Source organism: Pseudophryne corroboree, chromosome 8 (genome assembly GCF_028390025.1).
Source record: "Pseudophryne corroboree isolate aPseCor3 chromosome 8, aPseCor3.hap2, whole genome shotgun sequence".
NCBI classification, from domain to species: domain Eukaryota; kingdom Metazoa; phylum Chordata; class Amphibia; order Anura; family Myobatrachidae; genus Pseudophryne; species Pseudophryne corroboree.
In genome coordinates, this window is record NC_086451.1 from 243,824,229 (window position 1) to 243,851,569 (window position 27,341).

At 47.9% G+C, this 27,341-nt stretch overlaps 1 protein-coding gene across 2 annotated transcripts in view; it reads left to right on the top strand.

Annotated features, from left to right (window-relative positions):
* Positions 1 to 27,341, top strand: part of LOC134948882 (uncharacterized) — a 283,590-nt gene that overhangs the window by 149,837 nt on the left and 106,412 nt on the right. For both annotated transcript variants that reach the window (XM_063937152.1, XM_063937151.1), the window contains 3 exons: positions 5,656 to 5,758; positions 6,386 to 6,471; positions 26,124 to 26,224. In XM_063937152.1, coding sequence (XP_063793222.1) covers positions 5,656 to 5,758; positions 6,386 to 6,471; positions 26,124 to 26,224 — 290 coding nt within the window. The remainder of the gene's footprint in view (positions 1 to 5,655; positions 5,759 to 6,385; positions 6,472 to 26,123; positions 26,225 to 27,341) is intronic.

A 27,341-nucleotide genomic window follows, 5' to 3' on the forward strand; every position in this document is an offset into this window, starting at 1 on the left:
AAGGGACAGTATGGTAAGCTTATCTAGAAAGCATTTGTCTGGAATTCCAGTTGAATGTGGATTCATGTTTTTATGCCAGGCAACACAAGTAACAGGGGACTAAAGGCTTAAGTAATCACAAGAAAAATAAGTGTGTTCTTTATTAAAAAATCCAACTTAAAGAGTGAGAAGAACATTTAGAAAATAATCAAACCACCAAATATTAAACTTCCATCAAAGGCACTGAGAACTAGTCTTTTTTTTCCAGAGGAAATGTTGACAGTATTATTTATATAGTTACAGTTCTGGCTATAGTTATTTATTTATTTATTTATTTATTTATTAACAGTTTCTGATATAGCACAGTTTATTACATTGCACTTTACAATTAAAACAACAGTAATAGAACAAAAGTGGGTACTAACAGACAGCCATAGAGGTAGGAAGGCCCTGCTCACAAACCTTCATCTATAGGGTTTTAAATTGATTCAAAAGGATAGGTGCTAACTATTGCATAATGGTCCAGCCAGATTGCAAAGGTTCTTAATGGGCTATATGATATAGTCACACAGCAATGCTGGCCAAGGGTCAGGAGAATGTGAAAGTGAAAAAGATAAAATACTGTATGTGAGGTTGTGTGAGGACAGTACAGAGGTGATCTGAGTAGATAGCCGGGGCATAACTGCTGGAGACAATGGAGACAGTTGCCATCGGGCCCCATCCCTGATGGGGGCACCTCTCTATTGTCCCAGCACCCAAATCCCCCCTGTGTCCTGTGCTCATCTGATTAGAGCAGAGCACCATGCAGCTGAGAGTGTTCTGGGGCCAGAATAGAAGTGATGCGAGTGAGAGGGAGGTGCTAGTGCACTGCAACTCTGATGGCTCCTCTGATCACAGCCCAAAAGGGACATGCTACTAGCGGCGGTTCTTCTGAATGAGGGGACGGGCATGTGTGATCTATGTCTGTAGGGAGTGCTGCTGATCATAATACTGCCAGTGCCTTAATGCATATTGCAGAGACATCAGCAGTTTGTTACACAGTCATAGATTCACATATTGGGGTATATTTACTAAGCTCCCGATTTTGACCGAGATGCCGTTTTTTCTTCAAAGTGTCATCTCGGTTAATCTCGGTAATTTACTAAACACTAATCACGGCAGTGATGAGGGCATTCGTAATTTTTTGCAAGTTCAGGTAAAAAATTACGAATGAATACACCATCGGTCAAAACGCGGCTGTTTAAGTATGAATCTCGGTCATTTACTAAGAAGTGCAAAGCCAAAAAAGAACAAACACTGCCGTGAAAAATTACAACTCGTAAAAAAGTGCTAAAAAAAAACAGACCTTTTTTTTTTATTCGTGATTGGATAGGCATGCACGGATCCATGAGATCCGTGCATGTATATCAGTGGGAAGGGGTGGGAAAGTGCTTATTTTTTCAAAAAAAATTGCGTGGGGTCCCCCCTCCTAAGCATAACCAGCCTCGGGCTCTTTGAGCCGATCCTGGTTGCAGAAATATGGTGAAAAAAATGACAGGGGTTCCCCCATATTTAAGCAACCAGCATCGGGCTCTGCGCCTGGTCCTGGTCCCAAAAATACGGGGGGAAAAAAGAGTAGGGGTCCCCCGTATTTTTAAAACCAGCACCGGGCTCCACTAGCTGGACAGATAATGCCACAGCCGGGGGTCACTTTTATACAGCGCCCTGCGGCCGTGGCATCAAAAATCCAACTAGTCACCCCTGGCCGGGGTACCCTGGGGGAGTGGGAACCCCTTCAATCAAGGGGTCCCCCCCCCCCAGCCACCCAAGGGCCAGGGGTGAAGCCCGAGGCTGTCCCCCCCCATCCAATGGGCTGCGGATGGGGGGGCTGATAGCCTTTGTTGTAAAATAAAAGATATTGTTTTTAGTAGCAGTACTACAAGTCCCAGCAAGCCTCCCCCGCATGCTGGTACTTGGAGAACCACAAGTACCAGCATGCGGCGGAAAAACGGGCCCGCTGGTACCTGTAGTACTACCACTAAAAAAATACCCAAAAAAACACAAGACACACACACCGTGAAAGTATAATTTTATTACATACATACACACATACATACATACTTACCTTATGTTCCCACGCAGGTCGGTCCTCTTCTCCAGTAGAATCCAAGGGGTACCTGTTGAAGAAATTCTACTCACCAGATCCAGTGGTCCAGGCTCCTCGGCAAATCCAGGGATAATCCACGTACTTGAATAAAACAAAAAAACGGTTGCCCGACCACGAACTGAAAGGTGACCCATGTTTGCACATGGGTCACCTTCCCACGAATGCCAGAAACCCACTTTGCCTTCTGGCTAAGTGGGTTTCTTCAGCCAATCAGGGAGTGCCACGTTGTAGCACCCTCCTGATCGGCTGTGTGCTCTTGTCCTCACTGACAGGCAGCACACGGCAGTGTTACAATGTAGCGCCTATGCGCTACATTGTAACCAATGATGGGAACTTTCTGCCCTGCGGTTGACCTAAAGTGACGTCACCGCTGAGCAGAAAGTTCCCATCATTGGTTACAATGGAGCGCATAGGCGCTACATTGTAACACTGCCGTGTGCTGCCTGTCAGTGAGGACAGGAGCACACAGCTGATCAGGAGAGTGCTACAACGTGGCACTCCCTGATTGGCTGAAGAAACCCACTTAGCCAGAAGGCAAAGTGGGTTTCTGGCATTCGTGGGAAGGTGACCCATGTGCAAACATGGGTCACCTTTCAGTTCGTGGTCGGGCAACCGTTTTTTTGTTTTATTCAAGTACGTGGATTATCCCTGGATTTGCCGAGGAGCCTGGACCCCTGGATCTCGTGAGTAGAATTTATTCAACAGGTACCCTTGGATTCTACTGGAGAAGAGGACCGACCTGCGTGAGAACATAAGGTAAGTATGTATGTATGTGTGTATGTATGTAATAAAATTATACTTTCACGGTGTGTGTGTCTTGTGTTTTTTTGGGTATTTTTTTAGTGGTAGTACTACAGGTACCAGCGGGCCCGTTTTTCCGCCGCATGCTGGTACTTGTGGTTCTCCAAGTACCAGCATGCGGGGGAGGCTTGCTGGGACTTGTAGTACTGCTACTAAAAACAATATCTTTTATTTTACAACAAAGGCTATCAGCCCCCCCATCCGCAGCCCATTGGATGGGGGGGGGACAGCCTCGGGCTTCACCCCTGGCCCTTGGGTGGCTGGGGGGGGGGGACCCCTTGATTGAAGGGGTCCCCACTCCCCCATGGTACCCCGGCCAGGGGTGACTAGTTGGATTTTTGATGCCACGGCCGCAGGGCACTATATAAAAGTGACCCCCGGCTGTGGCATTATCTGTCCAGCTAGTGGAGCCCGGTGCTGGTTTTAAAAATACGGGGGACCCCTACTCTTTTTGTCCCCCGTATTTTTGGGACCAGGACCAGGCGCAGAGCCCGATGCTGGTTGCTTAAATATGGGGGAACCCCTGTCATTTTTTTCCCATATTTCTGCAACCAGGATCGGCTCAAAGAGCCCGAGGCTGGTTATGCTTAGGAGGGGGGACCCCACGCATTTTTTGGGGGGATTTTACATTGTTTAATTAAAAATAAAAAATAAAAAGAACCCCAGCACGGATCACACAGATCCGGCCGAGATTGATTGTAAAAAAAAACGGCAGTGTTTTGCTAATCACTGCCGTAAAATTAGGAAAAAAAAAACGAATGACATCGACATCGGAAGAAAAGAAAAACACGAATACGACAGCTTAGTAAATCCATCGTAATAAATTCAAAAAGTTGCAGTTTTACACTCTCGATGTCATTCGTGATTGAACTTTGACCTATTTTCGGAAATTACGAATGTTAGTAAATATACCCCATTGGGTCTATTCATAAAGCAGTGAAAAGTGTGGAGAAGTTGTCCATGACAACCAATCAGCATTGAAGTAACCTATATAATTTGCATACTATACAATTGTACGGAACAGCTGATTGGTTGCCATGGCCAACTTCTCCACTGGCTTACTTCTCCACTCTTTTCACTGCTTCATGAATAGACCCAATATTTACTTGCTGGGGAGCTGACACTGACAGATTCAGCTTGGGTGGCACAAACATCTATCTTGCTTCCAGGAGACTGGGAGAAAATTAAGCAACTGTTAGATAGGGAAGCTTATGAAGGTTATGTGGGCGGATCTGGAATCTGATAAGATGCTCTGAAGAGGTGAGTTTTCAGGGAACGCTTGAAGTTTTGGAGAATAGAGGAGAGTCTTATTGTGTATGGGAGGGCATTCCACAGAGTGGGTGCAACCCGAAGATAGTCCTGCAATCGTGACTGAGAGCGAGAAATGAGTGTGGATGAGACCTAGATCTTGTGAAGAGCAGAGAGGTCGGGTAGAGAGATATTTTGAGATAAGCAAAGAGATGTATGTTGGTGCAGCTTGGTTAATTGGCTTATGTGTAAGTATTTTATATTGAATACTGTTCAATACCGGTAACCAATGGAGGGACAGACAGAGTGGATTTGCAGAAGATGAACGTCTAACGAGGAAGATTAGCCTTGCAGCAGCATTCATAATTGATTGTAGTGGTTAGAGCCTATTTTTGGGAAGACCAGTAAGGAGATATTGAGTGCATGGATTAGAGTTTTTGCTTTGTCTTGTGTAAGAAATGGTCATATTTTGGGTATGTTTTTATAGATGTATGAAACTTGATTTTGAGACAGATTGCATGTGAGGAACAAAGGACACAGTCAAGGTTGACACCTAGGCAGCGAGCTTGTAGGGAAGGGTTGATTGTTGAGTTGTTCATTTTGGAAATATTACGTTTCAGGTGGCGAGATGGCATCCAAGATGAAATGGCAGAAAGGCATTCAGTGTCGCGGACCTATACAGATGGTGACAAATCTGGGGGGAGGATAGGTAGATCTGAGTATCATCCACATACAGATGATACTGAAATCCAAAAGAGCTGATAAGTTTGCCAAGAGATGTGGTATAGATTGAGAAAAGTAGAGTACCTAAGACTGAGCCTTGCGGTACTCCAACTGATAGAGGTAGCAGAGAGAAGGTGGATTCAGAGAAACAAACACAGAAACAGCAATTAGTTATGTAGGATGAGAACTAAGAAAGGGCTGAAGACCTAGAAATTGTAGTGTTTGTATGAGAAGAGTATGATCAACAGTGTGAAAAGCAGAGAGATCTAGAAGAATAAGAAGTGAGTTATGGCCTTTAGACTAAGAGGTAACCAGAACATTCACTACCTTAGCCAGTGCTGTCTCTGTGAAGTGTTAGGAATGAACACTCCAGACTGAAGTGGGTCCAATAAGTTGTGTGGGTAAAGAAAGTATGTAAGGCGAGTGTAGACAAGTCTCTCAAGTAGCTTACAAAGTCCAGACATGCCTCAGTCCTTTGACTTACAGATCTTGTTAATTTAGTGTTGGGTGTTCTCTTAGAAACAAATACCAAAGGATGTGTCTGGTGACACTGCTGTGCTTGATTACAACATCCCTGTCCTTTCATGTGCCACTGACACTCACATCACACCTGTTTCATACCATTTGATGTAGAAAACCATTTAAATTAAAATAAATATGTACCTTATAAGACTAATGTTGTGTAGCTGTTATGGGAAAGGATTGCTCCCCTGGGGTTGGGAGTGTGAAAATTGCAGTTATAGACTTTATCTTTGTAGATCAGCTGAACAGATTATTGAAGATATAAAATTTGGGAATGGAGATATGTACAGCTCAGAGAGATTACATGAACTGTTGAAGCACCTACCAGACAGAGAAGAGGTAAGTAAACATTTTGCATTAGATTTATTGGTCCGCATTCCGAGTTGTTCGCTCGCTAGCTGCTTTTAGCAGCCGTGCAAACGCTAAGACGCCGCCCTCTGGGAATGCATCTTAGCTTAGCTAAGTGCGAACGAAAGGATCGCAGCGCGGCTACAAAAAAAAGATTGTGTAGTTTCTGAGCAGCTCCAGACCTACTCCTACCTTGCGATCACTTCAGACAATTTAGTTCCTGTTCTGACGTCACGAACACGCCCTGCGTTCGGCCAGCCACGCCTGCGTTTCCCCAGGCACGCCTGCGTTTGTATCTGACACGCCTGCGTTTTTCCACACACTCCCAGAAAACGGCCAGTTACTTCCCAGAAACGCCCACTTCATGTCAATCACTCTGCGGCGAGCAGTGCGATTGAAAAGCGTCGCTAGACCTTGTGTGAAACTACTTTGGTTGTTGTAAAAGTACGTCGTGCGTGCGCATTGCGCCACATATGCATGCGCAGAAGTGACGTTTTTTTGCCTGATCGCTGCGCAGCGACCGAAAACAGTTAGCGAACAACTCGGAATGACCACCATTGTAACCTGGACAATGTGGTATGCTATGTATTTCATCATAAAATTTTTGCTTTACACCAGGTACAACGTCTGAAATCATTTCAGGGCGACAAAGACAGGTTGAGTGAAGTAGATCTGTTCATGTTACTTCTGTTGGATCTTCCAAGGTAGACTACACTGCCCTTGTTCTTTTCTGCATGACATATTGTAACCTCTTATAGCTTCCTGTGCCTAATGCTATTCTTAGGTCTGATGTTATACCTTGCAGTTTCTGCATTGTACTGAACAATTAATGTGTTATATATAAGCAATGTACTTCAATATGTAACTAGATTCCAGACAGTGTGTTAAAATGTGGAGAGCTGGAAAATATGGCTTCTTTTTTAAATCATTCTCTGGTAATGTAAGAAACCATTCATATCAGAGGCGGAAGTACCGCCAGTGCAACCAGTGCGTTGCACTGGGGCCCGCCTCTGTCCAGGGGCCCAAAGCATGTAATAAGTCAAACTGACTCATTACATGCCGCTGTGCGCTGCGGGCAACCGCTGCCTGCAGCGCACAGCCGCCCGGAGAGAGGAGAGGAGCAGCGGTACGGGGGAGAAGGAGGAGGAGGGAGCCGAAGGAGGGAGCCGCAGCAGCGCTTTACTACTGGTGGAGGCGCTGCTGCTGCTGCCCCTCTGCTTCACTATAGGCTGTCTTCCGAGAACAGCCTATAGTGAAGCAGAGGGGCAGCCGCAGCAGCGCCTCAACCAATAACACAGCGCTGCTGCTGCTCCCTCCTCCACCTCCCTCCTCCTCCTTCTCTCCAGCCCGGGAATCGTCTGACGCTGCACCGAGGAGCCTGAGCCAGCGGAGACGCCGGAGATGGTAAGTATAATTCTTCTTTCTTTCTTTCTTTCTTTCTTTCTTTCTTTCTTTCTTTCTTTCTTTCTTTCTTTCTTGGGACTGCCTGCCGCTATGTGTAAAATGGGGGAATCTGCCTGCCGCAATGTGTAAAAATGGGGGACTGCCTGCCGCAATGTGTAAAAACGGGGGACTGCCTGCCGCAATGTGTAAAAACGGGGGACTGCCTGCCGCAATGTGTAAAAAGGGGGAATCTGCCTGCCGCTATGTGTAAAAAGGGGGACGCTGTCTGAAGTAATGTGTAAAAAGGGGACGCTGTCTGCCGTAATGTGTAAAAAGAGGAATCTGTCCGCTGTAAGGTGTAAAAGGGTCTCTACCTGGTGTAGTGGTGCTACTGTGCGGCGTAATTTGAAGAATGGAGACTACTGTGCACCGTTTTATGAATTGGTATTATTTTGTGGCCACACCCCTTCCCCACGAAGCCACGCCACTATGTATTTTTGCCCCTGTTTTGCATGCAGGGGTGGGGCTCCGATGCAGTTTCTTGCACACAGTGCTAAAATGTCTAGTTACGGCACTGTTGCTAAGTATCCATTTCTCTGGCCCTGAGCAGGTCCCCCTCACCAGATCCTCTCCAGGGGTGAGGGGGTGGACTTGGATGGGATGTGGGGGGGGCCAAAACATTTTGTCGCACATGGGCCCACCGCTCGCTAGTTCCGCCACTGATTCATATGTATATATAAACTACATTAAACTGTGTAGAGGAGGTCCCCTGTACCACATATTGGTAACATCATAATAACTCAATACAGGTTGAGTATCCCTTATCCAAAAATCAAAATCCCACATTTTTGGGTCCCCTACTGAGATAATGACATATAGATGATATATTATGTGTATATATAGATACATTATATAGATATATAATATAATATACATATATATGTGTCATTATCTCAGTAGGGAAACCAAAAATGTATGATTTTGGATAAGAGATACTCAACCTCTACCTCTTTTGCAGCCAGCAGTGCCAAAACTGCTGTACTTCTAAGTAATATAATGTTAATTGTATTTCTCATTTAAATAGGATTTTAATACCTACCGGTAAATCCTTTTCTCGTAGTCCATAAGGGATATTGGAGAAATCTAGTACGATGGGGTATAGACGAGGTCCAAAGGAGCCAGTGCACTTTAAATTTCTTCATCTGGGTGTGCTGGCTCCTCCCCTCTGTGCCCCCTCCCACAGGCAGTTATAGGTAAAAACGTGCCCGAAGGAGAAAGGACATATATGAGAGAAGGAAATATGATAACAAAGAGTGGTGAGATTTACAAACCAGCACACCATGAACATCCAACAACCAGCAATGGCTGGGAACAATAACAGCAACATCTGAATAGGTAACCACATAATGAGAACCTGCAGAAAAGTCAATGCACTGAGGCGGGTGCCCAATATCCCTTATGGACTACGAGAAAAGGATTTACCGGTAGATATTAAAATCCTATTTTCTCTAGCATCCATAAGGGATATTGGGGAAATCTAGTACGATGAGGACGTCCCAAAGCTTCCAGAACATGCGGAAACTGCTGCAGCACCGCCTGCCCAAACTGGGTATCCTCTTGGGCCAGGGTATCAAACTTGTAGAACTTCGTAAAGGTGTTCTTTCCCAACCAGGTAGCAGCTTGGAAAAGTTGTAAGGCCGAGACTCCACGGGCAACCGCCCAGGAAGAACCCACTGATCTCATAGAGTGGGCCTTCAGAGACTTAGGAACATATAAGGCTGCCAACGCTGCCAACACATAGGCCTGTTGAATAGTAAGCCTAATGAGCAATGGACTGCTTTGAAGCAGGACAATCCTTTTTCTGTGCATCATAGAGCACGGACAAAGAATCCGTCTTTCTGATACGAGCCGTTCTCTTGACATAGATCTTCAAGGCTCGCACAGCATCCAATGCCTCCGGAGGAAAAGAAGCGTCAGAATTGGACCGAATCACAATAGGCTGATTCAAGTGAAATGCAGAGACAACCTTCAGCAGGAACTTATGTCTAGTTCGCAGCTCTGCTCTGTCCTCGTAAAAGACCAAGTATGGACTTTTACACGACAAGGCCCCCAATTCTGAGACACGGCGAGCAGAAGCCAGGGCAAGTAACATCACCACCTTCCACGTGAGGTACTTGTCTTCTACCATCATCAGAGGTTCAAACCAGGATGACTGTAGAAAATCCAATATCACATTCAGATCCCAGGGTGCCGTATGCGGCACAAAAGGAGGTTGGATGTGGAGCACCCCTTGCAAGAAGGTCTGAATTTCAGGCAACACTGCCAATTTCTTCTGGAAGAAAATGAAGAGGGCTGAAATCTGGAACTTAATGGAACCCAGACGTAAGCCCTTATCCACACCAGCCTGCAGGAAATGTAAGAAACGTCCCAAGTGAAACTCAGCAGGCGGATACGTGCGTTCTTCGCACCAAGTGACATATCTTCTCCAGATATGATGATAGTATTTTGACGTCACAGGTTTCCTGGCCTGAACCATGGTAGCAATAACCTTCTTGAAAAGGCCCTTGTGAGCTAGGATGTTCCGCTCAACCTCCATGCCGTCAAACGAAGTCGCCGTAAGTCCAGGTAGACGAACGGTCCTTGTTGAAGTAGATCGATTCTTAGTGGTAGAGGCCAAGGGTCTTTGACGGACATGTCCAGAAGATCCGCGTACCAAGCTCTCCGAGGCCAATCCGGGGCAATCGGAATTGCCTGGACTCTTTGATTCCTGATTCGCTTGAGCACCCTTGGGAGCAATGAAATCGGAGGAAACAGGTAGACCAGCCGGTAAGGCCAAGGCGACGCCAGTGCATCCACTGCCCTTGCCTGAGGGTCCCTGGTACGTGAGCAATACCAGGGAAGTATCTTGTTGAGACGAGAAGCCGTCATGTCTATTTGTGGGCAACCCCACCGGTTGATTATCTGCTGAAACACCAGATGGTGGAGCCCCCACTCCCCCGGGTGGAGATCGTGATGACTCAAGATTGCTGACATTGCTTATGCATTTCTTTCCGCCCAGAGGAGTATTTTTGACACCTCTTGCATGCAGTCTCTGCTTTTTGTCCCTCATCGATTGATATATGCTGCCGTGGCGTTGTCCGACTGTACCTGGATCACGTGATCCTTGAGCAGAGAGGCCTGAAGCAGAGCATTGTAGATCGCCCGAAGTTCAAGAATGTTCCAGGGCATCGTGGGCTGACAACCTGCCCTGGAACTGCGCCCCTTGGGTGACCGCTCTCCATCCCCGTAGACTTGCATCCGTTGCGAGGAGGGTCCAATCCTGAATCCCGAAACTCCGGCCTTCCAGGAGATTGGAGGACTGTAGCCACCACAGGAGGGAAATCCTGGCCTGAGTTGACAGCCGAATCATACGGTGCATCTGTAGATGCGATCCGAACCACTTGCTCAGGAGATCCAACTGAAATGTTCTGGCATGGAACCTCCCATACTGGATCGCCTCATATAAGGCAACCATCTTTCCCAACAATCTTATGCAAAGATGGACAGATACTCGAGTAGGTCGGAGCACCATGCGGACCATCTCCTGAAGTGTTTTCGCCTTGTCCTCTAGTAGGAACACCTTCTGTGCCACAGTATCCAGCAACATCCCCAGGAACAGGAGCCTCTGAGTTGGCTCCAGGTGGGACTTCTGTAAGTTGAGGATCCACGCATGGTCTGACAGAAGATGGATGTGCAGTCGATATGGAGCAACAAAAGCTCCCTGGATCGTGCCTTTATCAGAAGATCGTCCAGATATGGGACCACATTAACTCCCTGGACCCGGAGTTGGAACATCATCTTCACCATCACCTTTGTGAATACCCTTGGGCTGTGGAGAGGCAGAAGGGTAGTGCCTGGAATTGGAAATGATTGTTCAGTAGGTGAGGCGGCCAAATTGGAATATGGAGATAGGCGTCCTGGATATCCAAGGAGACCATAAATTGCTGTTCTCCAGGCCTGCAATAACTGTTCGCAGGGATTCCATCTTGAACATCTTCAAGTAAAGATTCAAGGATTTTAGATTCAAAATGGGTCTGACCGAACCGTCCGGTTTCGGCACCACAAACAGGTTTGAGTGAAACCCCTTGCCGCGTTGCGGCAGTGATACTGAAACAATGACGTGGGACCGGACCAACTTTCGGATTGCCTGTTGCAACGTAACTTGCATATCCTCCAAAGCTGGTAAGCTTGATTTGAAGAATCATTGGGGGGGGGGGGGGGGGGGGGCGTACTGACGAACTCCAGCTTGTAGCCCTGAGAAACGAGATCTCTGACCCAGGTATCCTGGCAGAAAGTCTCCCAGACGCGGCTGAAGTGACGCAGTCGAGCTCCCACCTCGAGATCCCCTCGGGGTGGGTGGGCCCCATCATGCTGAGGCCTTAGTGGAAGCAGAACCGGTGGACTGTTCCTGAGAACTAGTGTTTGCAGGTTTTCTGGACTTACCTCTGGTGCCTCTAGTCGCATTGGTGGCACCTCTGTCCTTAGATCGAAATCTGTGAGACCGAAATGACTGGACAGACTGCCCCAGATAGGAGCGTCTCGCCGGCGGAGCCCCAGAGGGGAGAAATGTGGATTTCCCAGCCGTAACTTTGGAAATCCAGCAACCCGCAATGACCCGCCTTTGTGATATACTGGCTGCTGTGTATATAGACTTTAGGGTAGTTTCTATCTTCCTATGCCCAGGATCCTTCATGGTAAAGGAGCCCAGAGCAGGCAACACCACCTTCTTAGACCGGCAAGAGACTGATACATCCACCCCAGGGAGTTCCTCCCAAAATTTTCTACCTTCAGGAGCAAATGGGAAAGTGCGCAAAAACTTTTTGGACACTTGGAATTTTTTGTCTGGATTTTTCCAGGCTTGTTTGAATAGATCATCTAACTCTCTAGAGTCAGGGAAAGTGACATTAGACTTGTTTTGTACAAATAAAAATGGCGTCTGTGACGCAGCGTCCTCTAAAGGGAGCTTTAACACGTCGTGTATAGCCAGAATTAGGGAAAGTCCCGTATAGCCTGAATTAGGAGTTCAATACCCTGAGCAGAATCAGGATCCCCACTAACGGGATCCAGGTCATCCCTATCCTCCTTTATACCCTCATCTGAATTAGAGAGTAGAGCAGGTAAGGTAGGCCACACTTCTGTAGATCTGCATGAGAGGGGGGGGGGGGGGGCTATACATCTGCCCTAGCAGCTAAACCTGCAACAGCTTGTTGTAGTAGCTGAGTCTTCTGAACATTAGCAGTGAGCTGGGATGACATATCGGATATCATAGTTTTAAGAGACCCTAACCAGTAGGGCTCTGGACCCTCTCCTCCAGCCCCTTCACTGATTTGTGAATATTGACTGCATTGTTCACATGAAACGGAATCAGTAGATAATGGAGAGAATATAGTGTGACATACACTGCACAGTTTGTGTTTACCCATGTTTCACAGTAAGCACAACAACATACACATACACACAGACAGTGATATTGCAAGCCTGCCCTACTGTATGTGAGAGGAGACAGAGAGAGAGATGACACCAGCACACCCCTAGCTGTACAGCCCCAGTGAGGCTGTCAGCTCACTGTGATACTGTAAACACTAACAATTTCTATCCTAAATATTATGTGTGTAGTGTACACAAGCGGTTCTCCCCCTTTGCTACACCCTGTACCAGATATCCAGCATGGCTGAGGATCAGGAAGTGCTGTGTGTGCTGTCTGTGGCTGCAGTAAGCAGAGGAAGGTGCCAAAATGCCTCAGGTCCCGCCCTGAATTAGCTCCGCCCCCTCCAATGGTGCCGGAGATACCTTATATTATTATACTGGCAAAGTCTTTGTTTTAGCTCAAAACCTCACAACAAGTGCTAGTCAAGCGTTTGTGCCAGTTACCTGGCACACAAGGGATCTTAGCGGGACCCCCCTGGGAGCGTCCCGTACGCCGCGCTTCTGGTCAGCCGCACTTTGAACCGGGGGACCTCCCTAGCGGGGCCCCCGGTCTGTACTCACCACCGATGTCACCTTCAGGCAGCGTTAGGGGTGTGTGGCATGCTGCGGCTGTGACAGCCAAGGCGCAGTGCCCCGCTGAACAACAACCCCTCAGGACAGTGGTCCTGCAGCGGGGAAATGGCTCTGCACCTCGTAAGGCTGGTGACCGCCCCCGCCCCCCTTCCCCCCCACAACTCCCACAGTGCAGATATGCTGTTGCCCAGACAGCATACCGAAATTAACAAACCAAAAACAAAGAAATTGAAGAAACTCTCTGGAGCTCAGAGATGTGCATCCTCTCCCTTTTTCTAAACTGCCTGTGGGAGGAGGCATAGAGGAGAGGAGCCAGCACACCCAGTTGAAGAAATTTAAAGTGCACTGGCTCCTTTGGACCCCGTCTATACCCCATCGTATTAGATTTCCCCAATATCCCTTATGGATGCTAGAGAAAGAAAGGTTATGACTTTTTAGGTTGACATTCTTGTTTCCAGCTTTCAGCATGAGAATGCTGTTTGCTCGTCTTCTAGGCACATTACACCACTTTAAAAAATAGCACATTGACTGCTAAAACTACCAGGAGTGACATACATGTAGATTAAGGTCTTTCCACTTTGCCTTTGTGGAGTATTCTTTCTTAAGACCTATGTGAAGGGTCCTCCTGTGCTAATACACAAAGAAATGTGAAAATGTTCTTTGTTAAGGGATGTTTTAGGACTGGACATACTGTATGTTATGAATGTAATCACTGGAAATACTTTGCCAACTGTTGTCTTTTAAATTAAGACTGTAGTAGGACAAACAACGATATTCTACTGTCTGTGGCTGGCAACAGAAATCCTGTGGCTGGTACACTTATGTTATGGGGCCCCCTATCCCTCTCTGGTAGATACAAGCTGATCGGTCATTGGCTCAACCCCCATCTTCCCAGCCTCACTCCTCACCTGTATCGCTCCAGCCTCATCCTCGCGATCACCATCCCTTTGTCTTCAGCCTCATCCCATCTGTGTCTCTCCATCTTTCATTCTCCTGGGTTTCTTTTAGCCTCCCTGTATCTTTCAGCCTCAACCTCCCCCTTTGTCAATCAGTATCCACCTGTGTCTCTCAGCCTCCCAATCCCCCGTTGTCTGTCAGCCTCCCCATTCCCCTGTCTCCCAGCCTCACGATCCCCCTGTGTATCTCAGCCCCCCATCCCCTTGTGCCTCTCAGCCTCCCCATCATCATGTTTCTCAGCCTCAAAAAATCCTGTCTCTCAGCCTCCCAATCTCCATGTCTGTCAGTCTCACCATCCCTCTGTATCTCTCAGCCTCCCCATCCCCATGTGTCTCAGCCTCACAATCCCCCTGTGTCTCTCAGCCCCCCAACCCCTGTGTCTCTCAGCATCTCCACCCCCCTGTGTCTCTCAGCCTTCCCTTGTATCACTCAGCATTCCCGAGTCTGTCAGTCTCCCCTTGTCTCTCAACCTCTCCATCTCCCTGTCTCTTAGCCTCCCCATCTTACTGTGTCTCTCAGTCTCCCCTGTGTCTCTCAGCCTCCCCTCCCTGTGTCTCTCAACCTTCCCCTGTGTCTCTCAGCTTCCCCCTGTATCTCTAAGCCTCCCCTCTCTGTGTCTCTCAATCTTTCCCTGTGTCTCTCAGCCTCCTCTTCTCGTATCTCTCAGCCTTCCCCTGTGTTTCTCCATCTCTCAGCCTCCCATATCTTTCTCAGCCTCAGCCTTGTTGTGTCTTACCAGTTTGGTTTTGAATGGACTGAGTCTGTTGTTACTTATTCCACAGTTTCGAAGTTCCTCCTTTAGTTATGTTGCCATCGACTTTTCTTACAAACATGTTGTAAGTGTACCCTTCTTCATGTAAAATAATCATTTTGTATCTCTTTCTAGGTGACAAGTCAGCTCTCTTTACTTTGTTTGTCATTCTAAATAAATTGCACAGTTTACTTCAGAAAATTAAAGTAAAATAAATGCATAAAAAACAGCGACCAACTTAGTGATAATCAAACCACTAAACAGGGCCGTAACTACGTGTGTGCCAAGTGGGCTTGGCACACAGCGCAGTTGCCCTGAGGGCGCACGGCCAGCGGCATGTAATGAGTCAAGTTGACTCATTACATGCCGCCTCTAAGTCTCTGCGCCGCGCGCCGCGCTGTGAAGATAGAAGACATCAGCGTCGCCGCCGGGCAGCGGAGAAGGAGGAGGGAGGGGGAGCAGGGAGCCGCAGCAGCGCTATGTTATTGGTAGTAAGCGCCGCTGCGGCATCCCCCTCTCCTTCCGTATTGGCTGCTGGGCAGCCAATACGGAAGGAGAGGGGGATGCTGCAGCGGCGCTTACTACCAATAACATAGCTCTGCTGCGGCTGCCTGCTCACCCTCCCTCCTCCTTCTTCTCACCTCACTGCCTGCACCGAGGAAGCTGCACGAGGAGCCTGTCAGCGGGGAGAAGGTAAGTATATCACCCCCCCCCCCCCCTCTCTCTCTCTCTCTCTCTCTCTCTCTCTCGGACACCGCCTGCCGCAATGTGTAAAAAATGGGACTGGCTGCCGCAATGTGTAAAATGGGACTGGCTGCCGCAATGTGTAAAAAATGGGACTGGCTGCCGCAATGTGTAAAAAATGGGACTGGCTGCCGCAATGTGTAAAAAATGGGACTGGCTGCCGCAATGTGTAAAATGGGACTGGCTGCCGCAATGTGTAAAAAATGGGACTGGCTGCCGCAATGTGTAAAAAATGGGACTGGCTGCCGCAATGTGTAAAAAATGGGACTGGCTGCCGCAATGTGTAAAAAATGGGACTGGCTGCCGCAATGTGTAAAAAATGGGACTGGCTGCCGCAATGTGTAAAATGGGACTGGCTGCCGCAATGTGTAAAAAATGGGACTGGCTGCCGCAATGTGTAAAAAATGGGACTGGCTGCCGCAATGTGTAAAATGGGACTGGCTGCCGCAATGTGTAAAATGGGACTGGCTGCCGCAATGTGTAAAAAATGGGACTGGCTGCCGCAATGTGTAAAAAATGGGACTGGCTGCCGCAATGTGTAAAATGGGACTGGCTGCCGCAATGTGTAAAAAATGGGACTGGCTGCCGCAATGTGTAAAAAATGGGACTGGCTGCCGCAATGTGTAAAAAATGGGACTGGCTGCCGCAATGTGTAAAATGGGACTGGCTGCCGCAATGTGTAAAAAATGGGACTGGCTGCTGCAATGTGTAAAAAGGGGGCCTGGCTGCCGCAATGTGTAAAAAGGGGTCCTGGCTGCCGCAATGTGTAAAAAGGAGGACCGGCTGCCGCAATGTGTTAAAAGGGAGATTGGCTGCTGTAATGTGTAAAAAGGGGGACTGGCTGCCGCAATGTGTAAAAAGGGTCTATCTGCCGCAATGTGTAAAAAGGGGGACTGGCTGCCGCAATGTGTAAAAAGGGTCTATCTGCCACAATGTGTAAAAAGGGGGCCTGGCTGCCGCAATGTGTAAGAAGGGGTCCTGGCTGCCGCAATGTGTAAAAAGGGGGACACTGTCTGCTGTAATGTATAAAAGGGGCTCTACCTGGTGTAGTGGCGCTACTGTGCAGCGTAATTTGAATAATGTAGACTACTGTGCACCGTAGTATGAATTGCTATTATTTTGTGGCCACGCCACTTCCCCGTGAAGCCACGCCCCTAGAAATTATTACTACCCCAATCTTTCATGGGGGGGGGCACCACTGTCGTTTCTCGCACACAGCGCTAAAATGCCTAGTTACTGCACTGCCACTAAATAAGATGTTTTACTATCAATTCTGGTAGCAACAAATGTAAGCTTACTCACACTAACACCTTATTGGATCCATTTTGTGGCATTGCGACACCTGATTGGCTCTCAGAACAAACATTCCTATTGGTCAGTTTTGAGTTGAAGAAATCCCCACTCTTTACAGATAGTCTCCCTATCTTTATTTAACTATAATTTTTTTACGTAATAAAGATAATTCATTGCTGTGGATTATATTGTCTGTAAAATTATCTTTCCAGTGATTATATACCTTTATTTTAAGGCAACACCCCGGGAGGTGAGGGTTAGGCTGCGGGATTGGTAAGGTTACAGTTAGGCTGCGGGAAGGGGGAGGCTAGGGTTAGGCCCCACCGGTGTGAGGTTAGGTTTAGGCACCAAGGAGGAAGGGTTAGGTTTAGGCTGAGGGATAGGAGAGGTTAGGTTTAGGCAACAACGGGGAGGTTAGGGTTAGGCAACAAAGGGGGAGGTTAGGGTTAGGCTACAATAAGGCAGGGCTAGGGGAGAGGGGAGAATAGCCCTACATCACCCCTGTCGGGATTTCAATTGTCAAGATTGATATACTGAACGTCGGCATCCCGATCGCCAGTCAGTCATACCCAACCCCTCCCTAGCCCTTTGTATTCAGCTCCATTCCCCCCGTGCCACTTCATCTGCTGCCATTCAAACCACTGCTCGACCCATGTCTTCCCAGCCCAGCCTACTTTTACCTCCTGCTGCCTGCTGAGGTTGCTACGCCTCCTCACAGGTGGCTTGGCTCCTCTATGCTCCAGTGCTGCATCACCATGATGTCAGTCACACTGTGCCAGCCTCCCTCTCTGTCTGCCTGAGGCTGTGCATTGCTGAATACAGTAGCAGCACAGACAAGGGGGGAACATAAACTGGGCTCCATGAATTTCTAAGGGGCCGGGCCCCTCGGAATCTCAGGACCTAGTAAAAGTGTCCTCCTTATAACCCCCTGTTGCCAGACGTGTCTGGAGGTAGAAACCCAACAAAAATAGAAGGGTATTTCTGAAACAGACATCCTTCTTTTACATTGCACTAGTGGCATCTACGGGTCTAATCAGCCACAGCCACCACTATCCATTCCAACCCCACTGTGACCCATCACCACTACGACCTGTTCACTCAATGCGAGGTCGCCAGCAAGTCTCTGTCACAGCCAGGGGCGGAACTACTGGCGGGGCAGGCAGTGCATTGCACTGGGGCCCCGCCGCACTCAGGGGCCCACAGCCGCCGGCCGGCATTTAGAACAGATTGACATGCGGACGAGAGTCCGCATGTCAATCTGCGTTCTCCTCTCCCTCCTTGCTGCTCCCCTGCTCCCCCGGCCCCCCCCCTATGTGTTGGAGGGACACGAGCGCATCGCGCGTCTCTCTGTGTCCCTCCTGGCTCTCCCCCGGCCGCTCTAAGGAAGCATGTGCCGTTCGTGAGCTCTGATTGGCTCACGAACGGCACATGCTTCATTAGACCAGCGGGGGAGAGCCAGGAGGGACACAGGAGAGACGCGCGATGCGCTCGTGTCCCTCCAACACATGGGGGGGGGGAGGGGGGACCGGGGGAGCAGGCACTGGGGGGACAGATCTGGCACTGGGGACATATACCTGGCACTGGGGGGACAGATCTGGCACTGGGGACATATACCTGGCACTGGGGGGACAGATCTGGCACTGGGGACATATACCTGGCACTGGGGGGACAGATCTGGCACTGGGGACATATACCTGGCACTGGGGACAGATCTGGCACTGGGGACATATACCTGGCACTGGGGACATATACCTTGCACTGGGGGGGCATATACCTGGCACTGGGGGGGAATATCTGGCACTGTGGGAGAATATCTGGCACTGGGGGGGCATATACCTGGCACTGGGAGCATATAACTGGCACTGGGGGAGCATGTACCTGGCACTGGGGGCATATACCTGTCACTGGGGGCATATACCTGGCACTGGGGGGGAATATCTGGCACTGTGGGAGAATATCTGGCACTGGGGGGGCATATACCTGGCACTGGGAGCATATAACTGGCACTGGGGGAGCATGTACCTGGCACTGGGGGCATATACCTGGCACTGGGGGCATATACCTGGCACTGGGGGGGAATATCTGGCACTGTGGGAGAATATCTGGCACTGGGGGGGCATATACCCGGCACTGGGGGCATATACCTGGCACTGGGGGGGAATATCTGGCACTGGGGGCATATACCTGGCACTGGGGGGGAATATCTGGCACTGTGGGAGAATATCTGGCACTGGGGGGGCATATACCCGGCACTGGGGGCATATACCTGGCACTGGGGGGGAAGCAGGCACTGGGGGGGAATATCTGGCACTGGGGGCATATACCTGGCACTGGGGGCATATAACTGGCACTGGGGGGGCATGTACCTGGCACTGGGGGCATATACCTGGCACTGGGGGGGAATATCTGGCACTGTGGGAGAATATCTGGCACTGGGTGCATATACCTGGCACTGTGGGGGAATATCTGGCACTGGGAGCATATGTGGCACTGGGAGCACGGCCCTAGCAACAAGCACTACCCACTAGCAACGAGCATGACACCCAGTGCATGAAACCCCTGGCAACGAGCATGACATCCTGGCACTGTGCATGGAACCAAGTGCATGAAACCCCTGGCAACAAGCAGGTAATTTCTTTTTTTATTTGTTGGGACTGCCTGCCGCAATGTGTAAAAAGGGGGGACTGCCTGCCGCTATGTATAAAAATGGGGAATCTGCATGCCGCAATGTAAAAATGGGGAATCTGCCTGCCGCTATGTGTAAAAAGGTAGAATCTGCCTGCCGTAATGTGTAAAAAGGGCACGCTATCTGCCGTTATGTGTAAAAGTGTATGGTGTCTGCCGTAATGTGTAAAATGGGGACGCTGTCTGCCGTAATGTGTAAAATGGGGACGCTGCCTGCCGTAATGTGTAAAAAGTGCACGCTGTCTGCCGCTATGTGTATCGAGGGCACGCTGTCTGCCGCTATGTGTAACGAGGGTACGCTGTCTGCCATTGTGTAAAAAGTGTATGCTGTCTGCCGCTATGTGTAACGAGGGCACGCTGTCTGCCGTTATGTGTAAAAAGTGCACGCTGTCTGCCGTTATGTGTAAAAAGGGGAATCTGTTCGCTGTAAGGAGTAAAAGGGTCTCTACCTGGTGTAGTGGTGCTACTGTGCGGCGTAATTTGAAGAATGGAGACTACTGTGCACCGTTTTATGAATTGGTATTATTTTGTGGACACACCCCTTCCCCACGAAGCCACGCCACTATGTATTTTTGCGCGCGCGCCTACGGCGCGCACTGCCCATGGGGTGTACTTGGATGGGGGGCCCAAAGCATTTTGTTGCACCTGGGCCCACCGCTTGCTTGTTCCGCCACTGGTCACAGCCACCTGGACTGTCAGCCTCAGTGCTGATGTGTGCTGTTGTGTGAGAGCTGACTGGGCTGTCAGATTCAGCGCTGCTGCGGCTGCCCCGTCACTCTCTCTCTCTCCTCCCCTTCATTTACAGAAAAAGGGGAAACAGAGAGAACTGACGGGCCAGCCAGCACTGTACTGGAACAACACATAGCAGTACAAGTAAGTATTTATGCCTCTTGTTCATTTATGCTTATGGCACAACATGACACTCCGCTGCCACTCCCTTTCCCTACATAGAACAAGTACTCCCCGATAAACGGCAAAGACCACTCTGCCCTCCCCTTCCCCGGACAGAGACCACTAAGTAAGCCTGTTGTAAAGTGTATCTAGAGTGAATTTACACTGCGCATGCTGTGTAAAGGAGCGTGTGCAAATTCGGCTAAGATGAACCACACGCACATAGGCAAAGGTCAGTAAGGATGCGTTGATGGAAATGTAAGCCATGAAAACCTTTTGAACACCCCTCAACTCTACCCCAGAGAAATCTTCCCTGCTACTGGAACTGATTCACCACAGTTTTATTTCTCAACAGCCGCCTCCCAGTTACTGATGAGAATACATTTATGATACTGCCCCTCAGTGGTCACACCATGTAATGCATGTGCCATACTAGTTTTTAGGTATTTTTTATGCTTGCACAGTAGCAAAAAATGCTCAACTCCATAAACATCGGCATTGCGTGTGACTCAGCATCAGTTCCATCATCTGTCATTCTCATCCTTAGTAGGAAGTCAGCTTCAAGGTGGTGGTGGGGTGGGGGGGGCACTAGGATGACTCAGCCTTCCATTATATGGCTCAGACCTTGATAATTTATTTCCACCTTGACTTGCAACCAATCTTTTTGTAACATGTTAGAAAATACAAGATCTTTAAAACTTTGTCCACCCCTACAGTCATATGCAGCGTAAGTTCAGTTGGAGGGGGGGTGACAGACACCTGGGCATGTAACAGAGCGAGCCCTGTCTTTCATTTGACAGCCCTGTGTATTATCAGAGAGACAGTGCGTGGCCACTTACAAAGTCTGCACAGACCTATTATGCAGCAGCACAATCAAATAAGAAACCCAGGGCTTACCGTTTGAGACCGTGCCCGGGTGGGTTGAGGGTTTTCCAGTTTGAGATGCAGCCATCATAAGGAATCTAGTTGATGGTTTATTCATCAATAGATAAACAATAGTGCTCTTGTGCAGCTGGAGCCAGGATTTCACTCATGGGCAATGGAGCTGTGCTGCGGACACTGCTTCTGGGTGTCTGTAGGTGAATGGACGGACTAAACCAATGGAAACCAGCATGTGATGTGGGCAACCACTGCAAACCCTAAATGTTTAAACCATTTCCATAAAATATATAACACGGATGGCTATGAACCATTAGATTCTGATGTATACCCTTAGTTGTCTAGAAACCTTGCCTCTAGGCCCCACAGGTGAAGTTCTGCCACTGAGAACAAGCATAGGCTGCAGTGTTTCTTAAACTAGGTCTCAGGACCCCAAACAGTTCATGTTTTCCAAGTCACCTGTTGACTAGGACGTGATGTGGAAAATGTGAGCTATTGGGGGTCCTGAGGACCGAATTTTAGAAACCTGTGGGGTATGCGGCTGCGGGCGGCAATGGAAGGATTGCAGCAAGTATTGTAGATACCTGCTGCGATCCCTCCCTCATACAGTCAGGGATTACCTAATATCTGAGGCTAACTCCTAAAAACAAGTATTTTCTGGGATATAGCTTCAAATAGAAAATGATTAATGGGGCCCCTGATCTGTTCCATTTTCTTGAGGGTTGAAGTTTACTTTCTCAGCAAAATGATATGAAACTCTGATGTCCCAGAGATTGTGTTTCATCCCCATACTTATATACAGACTAATTATATACCTTCCAAATGTAAGTCCTCCAGATGAACTTCTGCTGGAAAACATATCTGTAGGCAGATCTTCCTGACATTTCATAAAAATCTTCCAATATACAAAGTGACACATGTAATAATGACATAATTAATTTAAAAAAAATAAACATAACAGATCAAAACTTATCTCAAACACTCTGAAATGCACTTAGGGGCATATTCTGAGGTGGAAGCAAAGCAAACAGGAGCAAGTGATTTTTGCACCTTGGTAAAACCATGTTACATTGCACGTGGGGCAGATTTATATTGTGCAGAGAGACTTAGGGGTGTATTCAATTGTAGTCGGAACTGCTGTCTTGTCGGAAAGACAGCAGTTTCCAACTTTTTTAGGTCAGAAACTTTTCCAACCTATTTAATTTGGCTGCCTTTTTTTCGACAGGTCAGCAATTCCAACTTGTCGGAAAACACGCGTATTGGCGGATTAGCCACGGATCCACGTGTTGTTGTTTTTTTGGATTCGCGGCCAAATCCAACAGGTTTTAGCCCCGTTTCCGACAATGTCAAACCAACTTTTAAAAAAGTTGGATTGGCATTGTTGGGAACGGCCAAATCCGCAAATTGAATACTGAAATGTCGGCTCCTTTCCGTCGGAAAGGATCCGACATCAATTGAATATACCCCATAGATGTGAGGGCAGTGTTTCAAAACTCTTATCTAAATTGTAGTATACAATTAAGCTGTCCAGTATTTGTGGGCTAAATGCATAAGTAGCCAGTATTTCCTTTCATAGGAACCGGAAACCCCTCCATTACTTGGCCAGCGTCTCAAATTATGACCACAGCAATATATAATACAATAATTACTTGAGCTGCTAGTACTACATGCAGTTTCAGTGACAGAGCGGAGCTGCTGCACATGCCACGTGGTAGCAGCTGCTTCTACCAAGTTTGATGTGTGTGGATATGAGTGCTCAGTCAGTGCACTGGAACAGAGAGTAGCTGCCAGGAAGAAGAGACAGGCGCCTTACCATGTCGTGGGAAAATATGTGCTTACAAAGTGCAGTTCTGTCTCCTACTGATTCTATTATGTTTTATATATTTATTATTATCGGATGTTTAACCTTTTCCTGACCACTTATGATATTTATATTAGTTAAATACAGCATGGAGGAGGGGAGCTGCCGCTGTCCATGCTGCCCAATCCCTGCCGCCTTGTCCCCACCACTGGCCGGGTCCCGGAACCTTTGCAATGTGACTGACCGGTGTCGGTGCTGCGCATGCGAATAATCTCGGCTTCTATGGACTGCAATGGCTGCAGTGCATAGAAGCCGTCTAGGGCAGAAAGGCAGGGAGTGGCTTCCTACAGAAAACAGCTCTCTGCTAATCACAGCCCAGAGATTTAGATTTGGGTGGGGTGTGTTCAAACTGAAATCTAAATTGCAGTGTAAAATAAAGCAGCCAGTATTTACCATGCACAGAAACAATATAGCCCACTGAAATCTAAATCTCTCTGCACGTGTTACATCTGCCCCGCCTGTAATGCAACATGGTTTTGTCCATTAGTGTGCTCTTTTGGTTTAATAACAAACCCGAATAACCCCCATGATTCAGAGATGAAAGAAAACCTGTTTATTTACATCTCCGATGGTGTGCCCCCTAAGTCGCAGCATACTTGACATGTCACGGCCATGTGGGGTCATGAATGGGGCAGTGACAGACAGCGCTCTCAAAACAGGGGGTATGTTGGCTGAGGTCAGTGTCTGCATCTTCTGACCCAGCTTCACTAGCACCAGCAGCTTGAAAATACTGAGGGTTACTCAGGTGACCAATGATCATGCAGAGGGATCTGATACTGCGTCTCTGGACAAAGCAGCGGATCACAAAATCATGCAGTGGGCGTCTTTCTACTCAAGATGCTTCTTGCTGCTATAAATTTTAGCATGTAAATGCCCCTTAGCACGTACTGGCTTATTCAGATGTGGTTAAAATTGCTGTTTATGTAGCAAAGTACCATGGGTGCTGCAAGCCGCTCGATGGTGACTGAGTGATGCAATGCTGCATCCTGGGACGCAGACTGAATCACTACTGCAGCAGGAGGTGTCTGCTTGTTATAGACGCCTCCTGCTGCATCACCATACAGCGCTATCACTGCTGCTTCCAAGGAGGCATAATAGCAACGCCAACCTCATCTGAATCAGGCCCATAAATGTTACGACCCTGCAGATATTTAAAATTTAAAATGACCTTCACTAGAAGGACAAGTTAGAAAATGGCAGCAGGTGATGAGCATGCCAGGCAGAGAATGCTCCTGCTCCCTGGAGGCTGCTCAGCTAGAGAGATCTAGCTGATCTAGCTGAGCTGCCGGGACTGACAAAAAATGTCTGCCCCATAGCTGGCTACAAAAAGTTGGCTGCCATTGACCCATGGGGAGCCAGGTTTCCTTTCCCAGGAACCCAAAAGGCAGGAAAGGCTTATTGAGGGTGTTTGACAGACTGATAAAAGAGTTTTTATGGTGCCCAGGTAGGAGAGAGACAGATCTTAAGTGAGGGGTGCTTATAATATGTGTGCGTGTGTGCATGCAGGTGTGGAATAAGTGTTTGTGTGTGTGTGTGTGTGTGTGTGTGTGTGCGTGTTTTTTTGTGTGTTTGTATATTTGTATATAATCTAGTGTTTTTACCAAGTGCTTTTAGCAGGACACTGTGCCTTACTTGCCTACAATTAATATCTTCTCTCCAGGAGAAGCCCAGAGAGGAGACCCTGCTTACCAGTGCAGGGACGGGTCCGGGCTGAACCTCACTAGATCTAATTATGCAAATTCACAAAATTTAGCCCTGCCCTTCATACAGAACCACAATTTACTGCATGATCTCCTTATCCTGCCTTCTTCACTGGGAAATGGGTGGGAGCGGGACATCTGGACACTCTTACATGGGTGCGGGGGACTGTCAAAAAAAACATTTGTCTCCCGGAACTTGTGGGAGAGTAGGCAAGTATTCACTGGGCCCTGCTCATTTTGTAATTGATGAATTGCACCTTGCATACTCTGGACAGACACACACACTGTGGGACACACCTGCTTAACCCAGCCCCCGGGAGTCACACAGCACGCACAATAGAGGGCGGAACCTAGGGCAGCCGTTACATGCCACCAGCAGACTAATCCACACATGCTGGAAAGGGTCACCCAGACATATAGATTCGCCCTGCAACAGTGAGACACCATAGTCAGGACAGCGCATGAACTTATGGGAAGGATATTAGCATTCCCACTATGATGTTTTAGTGGTGCGCCGCACCCTGACGATTTGCAACTGTCGAAATGTGCCTTGGCCTTAAAGATGCATAACGCCCCAGTGACCCTCAGCATGGCCGAGGCATCCCGCCTCCCTATGAACTTGGTTCCTTCCTCCCCACTACGGCTTCTCCTCTGCCTGTCATGCCCATTTTTACATTGCATTCACTGGTACAAAAGCCAGGTCGCTTGCTTGTGGCTGCCCCCCAGGCTGAAAGTTGCCAGCCAGCCCCTGGTAGACAACCATTAAGCCTAACTACAGTATAACATGACTTGAGTCAGGGAATACTGCACGCAGTCTGGGAAAAACCAATTATTTAATTAATTTACTTTTCTTTTTCATAAACAATTTTGGAAACTTTAGTGACATATGATAAATGTCATAGACAATAAAGACTTCAACAGATATAGCAAGGTGCCATGAATTGTGTTCTCTATTTTTTGCAGCTGATCTTTATGAAAAGGTACGTGCATACCATGTCACAAAAACATTACAAACAGTATTGTACCTCCTACCAGATGTTCCGTTGCTGTTGCATGCTGGGATTTTTCTTCTCTTGTGTGACTAACTGATTAGTTCATGAGCTGTAACGTGCCATATGTATACCTAACAAGTAAATAAAAATAACTTGTGTCATTGATACATGCCCCTTGTAGCTACTGCTTGCATCTGGAAGCACTGATTCTCAAGAAAGATTTCCATCCGGCTGTCCTATCCCAACTCTCAGCAGCGAGAGAACTGAAAGCAGCTGCAGAAGGTGAGCTCTCTTATGAAATTTCATGCTCGTACGCCTAGTAATATAATTATTATGCTGTTATGAATAACAAAAAGTAAAAGATGCATTAACACATTTCATTACTGCTCAGCATTGCTCTATGTAAAACTGGGTACACACTGTGCCTGATACAGAGATTTAGGATAATGCATTCGTAGCTGCAATCCCGCACGCAGTGAATGTGCAAAAATATGCTACTGCTGCTGCTGGCTGGAAATGTATTGAGATGCCCCCGGCAGCTCTGTAGATCCAAGCAGCTGTGTACAAACACAGCAGATCCTTTGATAATCGACTCCTTGAGTCACCCTAAGGTCATGCAGTATGGGTGCAGGAACTGAGATGTTGGTGCCATGTTTTCTAAGTACAGGATCACAGTTGCAGGTTGATACACGACCCAAAGATGGTCGCAACACCCCTGCATTTATGAAACCCCCACCATTATCTCCCACAAATAGTCCCTGACTGTCCAATTGTTTGCAAAGAAACCCTCACTGCGAGCGACATCACTAAGGTATCGTGGCGCAAGTGCATTGCGACCGTGACACATGCAGTTGAACGATAATCACTCAACTCCGTAAATATTAGCAATGTGTACCTCTCTGAATCTGACCCACTATGAGATATATATCGGACAATGTTGTGATCCATGATAGATTGCAATGCCCATCGTATGTGTGCACACTCAAAACCACACAGTTCATTGTTTAATTAATTGGATGGTTGCATCGTCCCATTAGATGTGCTGCACGTCCAATTGGACGATTCCACGGTCGATGCGGAGGTGTTACAGGCAGCATGCTAAAATACATTGTGACATTGTACTGCGGATTGTGCAGTGTGTACGCGGTTTAATGTATCCTAACACCGCATTGCTGCCTTGCTGGTTCACACCATCGTCAAGTGTATACCCAGCTTAAGGGTTTGTAAGTATCATCTGCACTTAAGATAGATCGAGGCCAGATGGCATAGCATGGAAGCTAAAAGGACTTTTGGCGCCTAATGTAATAGCTTTCGGGTCATGACAAGTGGCAAAATTTTAGCAATAGGCCGTGATATTTATAGCTTTTTTTTTCTAAAGTTATAACCACATTAGTTTTTG